The sequence below is a fragment of the Chlamydotis macqueenii genome, chromosome 6 (assembly GCF_036417535.1).
Source record: "Chlamydotis macqueenii isolate bChlMac1 chromosome 6, bChlMac1.mat, whole genome shotgun sequence".
NCBI classification, from domain to species: Eukaryota; Metazoa; Chordata; class Aves; order Otidiformes; family Otididae; genus Chlamydotis; species Chlamydotis macqueenii.
In genome coordinates this window covers 5,835,407-5,847,467 of record NC_141561.1, presented here as the reverse complement: position 1 = coordinate 5,847,467, position 12,061 = coordinate 5,835,407, and the positions used below count along the sequence as shown (strand labels likewise).

General features: G+C 35.4%; 1 protein-coding gene across 1 annotated transcript in view; it reads right to left on the bottom strand.

Annotated features, from left to right (window-relative positions):
* LRP1B (LDL receptor related protein 1B) overlaps positions 1-12,061 on the bottom strand; it is a 579,931-nt gene that overhangs the window by 121,680 nt on the left and 446,190 nt on the right. Inside the window, exons 52-56 of the mRNA XM_086750558.1 lie at positions 11,075-11,197; positions 9,430-9,549; positions 6,126-6,254; positions 5,033-5,155; positions 87-227 (exon numbers count right to left, since the gene is read on the bottom strand). Coding sequence (XP_086606684.1) covers positions 87-227; positions 5,033-5,155; positions 6,126-6,254; positions 9,430-9,549; positions 11,075-11,197 — 636 coding nt within the window. The remainder of the gene's footprint in view (positions 1-86; positions 228-5,032; positions 5,156-6,125; positions 6,255-9,429; positions 9,550-11,074; positions 11,198-12,061) is intronic.

Sequence of the window (12,061 nt, the reverse complement as noted above, 5' to 3'; positions counted from 1 at the left end):
TTTACGCTTGCCTATCTACAATCCTAATCTATCGCTTTCCAAAAAGAAAGGTCAAACATGTTATTAAAAAAAAATTAAATATGAACCTGAACGTTGGCATTTTGTATTTATAGGTGCTTCATCAGAATGGTCTGGGCAGTCAAAATCACCGTCACATTGCCACTGGGAATTTAACAGGCACCTTCCGTCAGCACAAGTGAACTCTCCAGGATGACAATGACGATACCCTAGAAATACAGCAATCAATCACTTCATAGTTAGCTTCATACTTTTGAAATGAAATTTTGCATATACAATGCAATGTAAGTAAATTGTCTTTTGTTCCATAAAGAGATACAAAGTATTATATGCTTATACACGAGTGTCTACCAACAAAGAGAAATCAAACGTCTCTTACGCAGTACAGTATAGTCATGAAACAATTCCCATATACATAAAACATATTTATGCAGCTCTCAATCATAAATACATTTTCTTTTAGGTATAATTTTATTTTTTGCTGTTATTAGGAAATACCTTTTCTAACAAACATATTAGAAATTACTATACCCAGCAAATATTTTTGTGATATGCTTTCTACTATATGCTTTCCCTTTAAAATATGCAGAACACTAATCATTTTAACTCTACTAAGCAATCATTTTCTAACATGGTCATAAAATCAATATATATAAAATGTATATATTTTCAAAGTTAAAGTGGATTTCTAACAGAAAATTATAATATATAACAGAGTAAAGAAACCACAGATAGGCATTTGCTTCTTAGAACACCTAGAGTGTTTAACCTAGAGTTCAAAACCAACAATGCAGTAGAATAAATTTTTAAAAGTCAGCAAAAAATCAGGGTTTTTTTTATTCAATTTTGAAACATGAAAGCTAAAAAATTCCCAGAGGGAATTCTATATTCTATTCACCTTCTATTTGCAAGATATGTACTTGTAAGATTCATTACACTAAATCAACTACTACAAAACTTATGTTCCTGTTTGGGAAAGAAAAGTGTAACTTTTCCTGTATTCTACATATATAAACTCTGCCTCAAATACTCTGCAGTGCTTTGAAAGACCCCTGAAAGCAAGCCTTGATTTAGTTTAAAACTCAAGGAAAAACAAAAAGTAAATACGGTTATGAAGCAAGAATTACATAGCAATACTCATTCTGATTATACAGAATGATTTTGCAACTATTTCTAAATTACGCTGTATTTTTTAACATTCTTTCCTCTTGAAAAAATGCAGATTTTAAGCTCCAAAAATTTGATTCTTCCAGGAAATAAAACAAAATTATATTAACTACTGAAGCTTTGATTTGACTACCAAAATTGTAAACATGTGAAATGATCACTCATAACTTTCTATTCTTCATTCTATTCTACTAACTTTAGAGAAGGAGAAAGTTAATATTTGTTCTTTTTTTCTAATTACTGAATTTCCTGCTATGTAATATATAGCTTTTTTTTCCTGATAGTAGATGGAGACATAACATTTGACAGTCTGGGATGAGATACCCATATCTCCATCAAGAGCTTTAAACCTCTTTATATCTTTAATTGTCCTTTAGAAATGTGATAAAGCACTATTTTAAAAATGCAGTATGTTATTATTTAAATTACAAACATGACTTGGAATTCAAACAATCCTGTGGTTTCCTGAAGGTGTTTTATTTTTTCTATTTTTACATAGATTGTGCTTCAAAGAAGACAGGTTGGCTCAATATGGAAAAAAAAAGGTGATGCTTTTTGGTCATCAGAGAAACCTTTGAGTGCAAGATTTTACAGATGAACAGCTTTACCTCATGTCTTCAACACTTCACAAGTATGTCATTGTCAGAAAGGTCATTAAAAATGTGCAGAACAAGGGCTTCTGCTTAACATTGCCTCTGCTCTGGATGACAAGACAGAGAAACTGAAAACTGAAACCAGAAAATCCTTCCTATTCCTGTATTTATCTTTTTATTAGACACATAAACAAAGTATTTCATCTTCCTGATGAAATTTCACATTGTTGAATAGAATTCCTAGATTTTTTTTTTTTTTAATTTTCAAGACCATAGGAAATATGTTACAGGATGAGACAGTGGCTCATCTAGCTCAGGATTCTGTCTCTGACAGCAGCAATAGGAGGTGCAATTTAGGGAGGATGTATTTTGTTCTTATGCTCTCCCCAGCTTGAATGATTCTTCTGTTTACAAGTAATTAATTACTAAGATTTCATTAAAAATACAGGATTATATAATGGAATCAAAACTTGTATCAAAGAAATTTTCAAGGATTAGAATGATTGTGAAATTTCAGAATCTGTTTAGATGCAAATTCTGATACAAGTAAAAACTGGTTATTCCAATAACCAGTCCCATTTTTATATTATATCTGAATAATACTCCGGAAAAAAAAAAACAAGAAAACATACCTTTCAATGATACAGATTAAAAAGAAATAATATAGCTTTTTAAATGGATTCCCTTAATTCAGCTTTTAGGAATGTATTTCAAACTAAACTTCATCCCATTCAGTTGGGATATCAAGATGTGAAGGTCTAGCTTTAGAATCTAATGGAGCTATGATCAGGCTACCTAGTTTGCAGTCAAATCAGAAATCACATATTTAAAATCTTGATGGTTTATTTTTACATCCTGACAACACCTTGAAAAGTTTGGTTTGGAATTCAATTCCTACTCTTTATAAGTAGAGATTAACAATTTTCTAAAATTACACTATAACGAGTTTACCATACTAGCCCCGCACTAAGGTGTGTATTTGATTACCAGCTAACAGAAAATTGTATTGGAGCAATGCAACACATAACAAATGTTGCTGTGGATTTCAGTTTACTCGGTCAAAATTAAATAGAGCCCATGCCTGAAGGCAGGTCCATACTACAATTACATCAGGAGTTTGTACATCCTCTGCTTCTGTTGCTGTTTCCTCCTTTGGTCTCTTTCCAAAAGTCCATCAAACCATCACTATTTATTTGTCAGTATTTTAAGGGACTATCCACATATGTGCCGATATAGAAAAAAATAAATACACTATCAAGAAATTATAAGGATGTAGGAAAAAAAATACCTATTTCCAAAGTTTGTGACTGTTTAGTTCTAAATAGTTATTCAGCAATTGAAGACTTCTTCAAAGTAAAATCTGATCTGAAAGGTTCTCCTGCTCCCCCCACCATTCAACTTCATCATAGTGCTAAACAGAGGAACAAACCCATAACGAGTCACTTTCTACACAGAGCTCCGGCACACATAAGCTATTACTAATGGAGGAAAGAGTTTACAGTTTCATTATTGCACGGCTCCACTCTCACACCTTCCTTTTGGCAAAATGGCAAAACATTTTGCAGGTGTGTTTTATCCATTGCATTGCTCTTATTGATATTGAATATATAGTTAACTGATTTCCAATTAGTTATCTGTCATTAATAAATCAATAACCTGCTTTGATCCTGATTTGGTTTGAACTACATGAACTAAGCAGTTTTTCCCTACAACAGCTCATTGCTGCAAACTATTCCTTTCCAAATACCATGTAGTTTACGCAGCTGAAAAGCAAACACAAGGTGTGTTTGTTTTCTTCTTTCTTCAAGGATCTAGAAGCCTATGCTGGCAAGTGGTGTGGTGCTGGAAGGAAGGAGCAGTAGAATTAAAGAGATGGTAAGGAGAACCCAATACCCACAGTAGATGCATTTCAGGGTTTCACTTCACCCTAGCTCTCCTCTGCCCTTCTGGACTTCATGCCAGCTACTGGCTGAAGTGTATCAACTGGCTCAGCTTCAGAGGCTTTTTTGTGGTTGGTTTTTTTTTTGTTTGTTTGGAGGTTTTTTTGGTTGGTTGGTTGTTTTTTTTGTTGTTGTTTTTTTTTTTTTTGGTGGGTGGGGGTTTTTTTGTCCTCTCCCCCTCCCCCCAGTTAGTTCACTTGCTTCCACACAGCTCCATGTGAGCTAAAATACACTATGTGGGTGTAAGTGGGAGACTCGCTTCAAAGGTGGTCTCTTGATCTGACCTATGGCAGGAACAGCTGCTGCCTCTGAAGTACCAGTCTACTTCTGGTGGGCGTAGAGAGAGAAAGGACAACTTGATGACTGCCCAGTTCATCACAGGAGTGGATTTTTTTCCATGTCATATACAGTTCTAAGTGATGTTGATGAAATCTGTTCTTTATAGGGCCAGCAAAAAAAAAAGTTCTTTTTTGCTATATTATGTTATTTTCCTACAATGTTCCATTACATGTTCAACTCAAATTTACATGAAAAATTTTACTAAATGCAAATACCAAACATGCATTTCTTACAATCTTTGAATTTCTACTTGCATCATGTATGCACATACACTCCTCAGGTGGCATGTACAACACAGACGCTTAAAACACACAGCTAGCTATATTCTGCTGTGGTTCTCATCTCATGAACATATTTAATAGAGTAAACAAGCAATAGAGATTTTAACTGCATTAAATCACGCATGATAATCAACAATTTACTTTCCTTTTTGGACAGAATATTTGCTCTATATTTTCCATAAAAATTATTTATATAGATGGATGATTCTGAGTATGGCCTAGATATATAGTACAGTCGTTCACACAATATAAGGAACCCTTAATTTATATGAATGGTGAAAATTAAACATTCACATATGGCTTGATATCATTTAAGTGCAGTAATAATCATGACAAAGGTGTTTCATTGACAAAAAAAAACCCCATGTATATTGACAAAGACAAAAAAAAGGATCTATAAAAAGATACACATAATGTACAAGAAATTCTAGAACGCACATTTTAGAATTCTGTTCAATGTTATTAGCAATCAACTGTAAGTCGTAACTATAGGAAATAATTTGTCACTATAGCTCCAGCTCCAAGTCAAAACCAAGTAGTATTCATTAACGCATAATCTAAAATTTAACATCAAAACAATTTTAAAAAGCAAAGAGCTTTCTTTTTCAATAGTAACTGAAAATAACAGATCTTGCTGAAGGCCTTAGAGTTAACAGTCAAATATTTCTATTTACTCTACTTTTGTTATACTTGCCACATTCCAGAGATTCATCTGATCCATCTCCGCAGTCGTCATCATGGTCACAAACAAACTGCTTGGGAATGCAGACTTTGTTATGGCACATGAAAGCATTCCCGTCACAAGTGTTATTAGGCGCTAAAGAAAAGAGGACATAAAAAGAAATGAAATTGAGAACAGTAAGATATAGTCATTTTCTTACAGAAAGATGCAATAACAAGTAGTTACTCTGAGTGGATTCAATAGAAATAATAATAACTTTTGAGTCATACTAAGAGCACCACACAATTAAGTAGCAGAAAAGGCTACTTATCACCCCAAAGATATCTAAAGAAGTAAGGATAGCTAAAATCTCATGTAATCCAGGTCAGAAAGGCTTCAGAAGTTGATGCTGCCTGAAACTAAACTAAAGTCTTCCTCTGAGAAGAACATTTGCGAAGTAGATATCCTTCCTGTTATTCTGCTCTGAACAAAATCTCTTTAAAATCCATAAATACTCAAAATGTGACTCAGTCTAGAAATAAGTGACAGAATACACATTCAGTGGAGATAACATTTCAGTATTTTTAACTTATATCATCTTTATATGCACTAATAAAACAAAACCCCTAATGAAACTACTACTGAACTCCTGACACTTTTAATAGAAATGTATCTCAGAAGACTGGAAGTAATAGTTTATAGGGCAAGAGATGTCAAGAGCTGAACAATTACCCACAATATACTGGAGACAGAACTGTACCTCCCTTTTTGATGCACAATCGCCCTGACATGTAGCAGCATTTTCTTTGGGAAGAGGAATAAAACTGCATAGTCAATAACGTGCTAATTTTAATTAGTGAACATGCTGTATAATGTCTTTGATGTGACACACATACTGCTATTCAGCTGGTGTGCCTCAATATATATTAACAAAACCTGAAGCTGTTAGGCTGATTAAAACACTGAAGGATCCTGCCATGTATGGTCACATGTGGTCTATCAATCTTTACTGACACTCTTGACAGTATAAGGGTACAATAGTGTAGACATAAAAAAACATCTGGATCTTGTAAAGGCAAAACTTCCAAGAAAATAAATACTACACATTTTTAACACGCAAACATACCGCAGCCTGCTGTAGACAGTTCATCACTTCCATTAGGACAGTCTCGTTCACCGTCACAAAGCCAGTGTTGGGGAACGCAGGCATGGGAGCCTAAGCAACTGAACATATCTGCTGCACAAGTCACTGAACCTGGAAAAACACCATTTGTGAGATTTGAACATATTCTAACTGATTTTTTTAAGGTAATGGGTAATGACTGAGACTGAGTAAGGAGCTTTTTATTTTAAAATAAAGCTGAAAGAAGATTCTGTTCTCCACAATATGAAAAACATACTGGCTAAGATTGTAAAAAAAAAAAATTACTGTAAATTATAATCTGCTACTTCCATTCTTTCCATTTGTTCAGGCTCTTAATTTTCTGCAAGGAAATGCCTCATAAAAATTATCCAACAGAATAACTTTTCAAACCAATTTTGGCCTTTATTCTTGACTGCATGTTTGGACTGACCAAACAAAAGAACTAATCTTGTAAACCTCACATCACTATATTCGACACCAGGAGGCTAAAGGTATTCAAAACTTGCATGAGTCAGCTCCATGTAGAAGAGAACAATGTGCACCAAGGACAACAGTAGTGGGAGTAAGAAACCTTCTGCCAGTTCTAATGCAAGTAACTCAACATATTGTTTATTTGACTAACATTTTTAAACAGGCTTTTCTACTAATTTTAATTAGACTTAAAACACTAAAAGAAATTTGAAAATTTGATTTTTGTACTATTTATACAAGATAAAGACAACTGTCGTTTACTTATACTTATTTGCTATTTTTTGATACTTCTGAAGTTAAACTTCATGTTAAATATTGAGTTTGTAAGACTGAAAAAATCTGAAGTCATCTTGTTTTCTCTTTTCTTCTTGCAATTGATATCTGCCTCCTGTTCCTAAGGACAAATACAGCCTTAACTCTCCCCTCTTTGTAATTGGTGTGGATTTCTCCCTCTTCGAGACATGGCCTACAATTTTATGGATGAGCTTTCCTCTAATAAGAGATCTACAGTATATTGCAAGTCAAGATGACAAAAGAAGCATGTTATAGTGACACTTTTCAATCTGCTGGATTTTGTTTTCCCCTCTTTGTTTTCCCTTTTCTGCTCTAAGTTTCCTATTAAGCTTCAGGCCTTAATGTTTCTTAGGGTTTTGCATTGTTCTGTAGTAGTCCCAGATAAGGTGTTTGTCTTCTCATTTCACACTTTCTCCTTTTCCTTGGGGAGAAAGGCAGAGAGAAATCTTCCTTTTCAAGCAGACATTGCCTCCAACTCCCTAATCCTCAGCGTGACGCGAATACCATGAAGAAATGTGTTGTAGATGGATGTCAACTTGAAGGTAATATAGTAATTAATTCATATTTTGCCAGTTTAATTTTTCCGTTCATCCTTTTCATTTGTTGGCATTTCTACATCTATGTTTGATTAAGGAACTACTTTAACAAACCACAACTCTGAACATAGTCTGGAGATTTCTTCTCTATCTACTTAAGACTTCCAGTAAAGTTATCAACAGTATTTTTACTGTGGTATCACACACAAAATATGGAATAAAATACTCTTTGTTGAATGGACTTTAAGTAAGAGGTTGTCGTTTAGCCCCACTCTGGACCAAGCTATGCAGTCTCTCTTTCACTCTTCCTCCACCTCCAAGGGAATGGGAAATAACAAAAAGCTTGAGGTTTGAGATAAAGACAGGGAGAGATCATTCAAGTTATCATTATGGGTAAAACAGACACAACTTGGGGAAAACTATTTATTTACTATTATTAATAAAACCAAAGCAGAATAATGAGAGAGAACAAAACCAACTTCCTCTCACCTCTCCCTCTTCCTGAGTGTAACTTAATTTCAAATTATTTCTACTTCCTTCATCCCCTCTGAGCAGCACAGGGGAAGAATAGGGAATGGGGGTTAGGGTCAGTTCATCACACGACTCTTTATGCCGCTCCTTCCTCCTCAGGGGAAGGACTCCTCACATTCCTCCCCTGCTCCAGTGTGAGGTCCCACCTATGGGCCACAGTCCTTCATGAAACTCCTCTGGCATGGGTCATCTCTTCCATGAGCTGCAGTCCCTCCAGAACAGCTGCCCCAGCGGGCCCTCCACGGGCCACAGCCTCCTTCAGGCATCCTTCCGGGGTCCTCCATGGGCTGCAGGTAGATTTCTGCTACTCTGTGGACCTCCATGCGCTGCAGAGGGACAGCCTGCTCCACCATGGTCATCACCACAGGCTGCAGGGGAATCTTGGCCAGGAGCAGCGTTACTGCTCCCCCTCCTTCTGAACTGACCTTGGCATCTGCAGCTGTTCCTCTCACAAGCAACAGGCAGGCAGAGGCCTCTCAGGTTCTCTTCACATCTCATCTCCTCTCCACTTCTTGCAGCCAGGCTGGGCCAAATCAAGCCCATTCGGCTGCCCAGCAGGAGAGGCCATAGGGTGAGGGCTGCCAGGCCTACAAGGCTCATGCCTCCCCCTCTCTGACTCCACTTCTGTTTCTTCACTTTTTTTTTTTAATTACTATTTTCCCCTCCTTAAATACATTATCACAGAGACATTATCACTGTCACCCTAGGTCCAGCCAAGTCCACCAAAGTGGAAACTTCTAGCAGTTTCTTACAGAAGCTGCCACTGTAGCCCCCCCACCCGCCTGCTACACAAAACGAGCACAGACGTTTTTTGAAAAGGAAAAAAATATTTAAGAGGTAAAAATTGAAAATTTAAAAAGAAAACCTTAAAACACAGCATAGATAAGGATGGAACCAATGTATAAAATACCATTAAATTGTGACTGTATGACTTGACACAATGTGATTTTCTTTTGAAAAGCCCTAGAATGAAAATAAAATTTTCAATTTGTTATGCAATTTGAAGGGCTTGGGAATTTGAGAGGAATATTACGCAATAATGCTTATGACTGTACAGACAAAGTTTTGAAGGGAATGAGAGAAATAACTGGGGGGAAAAAAAAACCCCAACTTCAGAGCCTTTAGGCACCTACTACTGAAAGGTAAAACTCATAGTAGTACAGGAGTTTTACCTCAAGGACGGGAATTGGAGAAAAGTTTGGTATTCCTTTTGCCCATGTTAGTGTGCCACTCTTATCTTTACTGATAGACTATACACAAATCATGTTGCCCCATAAAAACATATCTAGCTCTTGGTTGGAGGCAGCTGAGGGAAGATACTCTCTAATACCATATCCTTAAAGAACATTCCTCTTTGGACATACTTTACTTGTTCCATTTCCATGACCTTCTTGGATCACTTGGTCTCTTTCAGTACGTATGACACAATACAGAACTAAAATTAGTTTACTTACCACAAATAGCATCGCTCTCATCTAAACCATCTCCACAGTCATCCTCACCATCACAAGTCCATTGCTTGGAGATGCATTTGTTTGCAGAGCAAGCAAATTGATTCCATGAACAAGATGAATCTAGGAACGACATCGGCCACTGCATTTGTTAGGTTTACAACTGCACTTCATTCCCTGTATTTTCTAGCATTTAAAAACAGAAGGCTGGGTTGTGTATTTCACATGGATAACTATGGTGAACTGCTTTTGTTTGCTAGTAGGGCAGAGACAGCACAGTCCAAGTTTTCCAACACAGTTTTCCTTTTGGTATTGTATATTGTAGTATTTAATTTTATCTTTAAAAGAATGCATGCTCCTTTCTCTCACAAGAACACATGCTAGGTACTTGATTCTGTTGTCCCATTTACAATTTGGTATACATCGAAAATAACAGCATGCATCTGCATTTGAAAAATCAGTCTGCACAACTGTTCCAAATAAGTGCTACTACTATGACCTTTCCTGAAAACTTCAAACCATCCAGCTTCTCCCAGACTTCTTTCTTAAAGAATAAAATTTATTTTGTTTTAACTGATGGTAACAGATTTTAATATTAACACGAAACAATAATTTTAGGTAATACAATCTGAATTTAAAAGTAGGTTATTGTTAACTACCTCAAAATGGGTAAAAGCAGTAAGTAGAGAAAAAAGAATGTGCTAAATCCCCTTCCCTCTCTCCCACAAAAATCGGCTAATAGGTTTTACAATACTGCGTGTACGTATGTATGTGTAATAAAACCTGGGAATGGTAGGCTGATGAATGAGTTAGGCTTGATGAACATGGTCAACACAAAACCTTCTGACTTTCATAGTGCACAGTAGTTCCTAATTGTGAAGTTATAAGATAAATATACAATATAAACTACAAACCAAACATGGAAGCATGTTAATAAAAAAAAAAGAAAAGGGAATATACAAGTTTTCAGGTATTATTTAAATGGGGACTAGGAAAACTTGATAATGCTTTTGCTGTTCTGCTACAATTTAATTATAGAAATAATCTGTTCAGGTAATCCATACAAATTGAAGTTAAAAGACCAGCTATTACTATGAGCAAAATAAACTTGCATTGCTCTACAGTGAGGTAGTGTTTAAGAATCTTGAAAGATCTGAGACAGAATGGACCCTTAATCTGGTTCACAGTTTATGCTGTAATTTATTCACATCACTTCTCTTACTTTAAATTATACGCGTACAGCCGCTGATGCAAATAAATGTCTATTTTTATGTCATAAAGGCCCATTTTGGTTACTTTCTGTTGGGGTCACAAGATATTGATAGGAACTGATTACATTTATAAAACTGTCCTAATGACGAATTTCGAAGAATCAGTTAAGTTGTTATATATTAAAGGAAAGAAAAGTCTGTATACAAATACACGTTTAGGATTAAAAATATTTTGGTAGGGCTTTCATTCTGGCATGAGATAGGGTTTAAAATATTGGCAGTGTGAAGTATTAGCGTTGAATCTGAAAATGTAATATTAAAGACCTTTTTATATAGCTCTAGATGAAATCTCTGAGATATAAATGAACACTTTTTTTTTTTTCTGTTTTCAAAGTACATTAGTGATTACGGAAATATAAATAACATAAAATGCTCACCACAGTGCAATTCATCTACTCCATCCTCACAGTCTTTCTGCCCATCACAAAGCCAGGTGGTCAGAATACATCTTCCACTAGGACAACCAAAATAATTTTCTTCACATGTGGGTTTGTTTTGAACTGTGATAAAATAAAGAATGTAATGTAAAATGGTCTCTACTAGTATGATTAGGAGCCTAATACATCTCTGATAAATTTTTTAATACTAATGGACAAGAAAGTGTTTATGTCTGAAAACGCAAAAAAAAATACTATTTATATTTAGTTGTGTTCATACAAATTAAAAAAAAATAATGGTATCTAAGTAGTTTAGGGAGCTGAAATACTTTGTTTATTTAGAGAAGAATCAGAGCACAGTTCAACCTAAATTAAAAGGACCTATACAGGAAAGTAGTCCAGTTTACGAGTTTTGAGCTCAAGTCGATCAACATTGCTTGTTGTTTTACATCAGCTGAAGAAATTGCCCTTCCGATCTATCTGCCAGCATCTATGAGATAACCTAACAGTGGCAGTATTTTTGTCACATTCACTGGGATAAGCTACAAATCTGATGCACTCACTGACTAACTGGAGCTGTACCACTGATGCTGGAGCCGGAGATTTAGACTTCATCACAAATTTAAAAGTTGCCTTTTTTCTTTGTAGAGCATGAAAGTCATTTAAGATTTTACTTTTATGAATGCTTAGAAAACAGATGTGAGGAAAGAAAACATACCATATATTTAGTTTCATAACATAAGCACAAATATTCATCTAAAGAATGGCAAAGGTTACTTTCAAAATCTAAAGCAAGGTCTTCGCCTGTGAAACCCCAGGCAATATACCCTGTTTCCAAGCATTAGAGATCACTGAAACTCTCTGACAAGGTTTCTCTTACAACCTTAATGTATTGAGACTATCAAAATTGGTTTTGTTTTTTCCTCTCTCTCTCTCTTAAAAAGAAAGCTAGTTATTACATTTATCTCTTCTATAGCTATATGAATA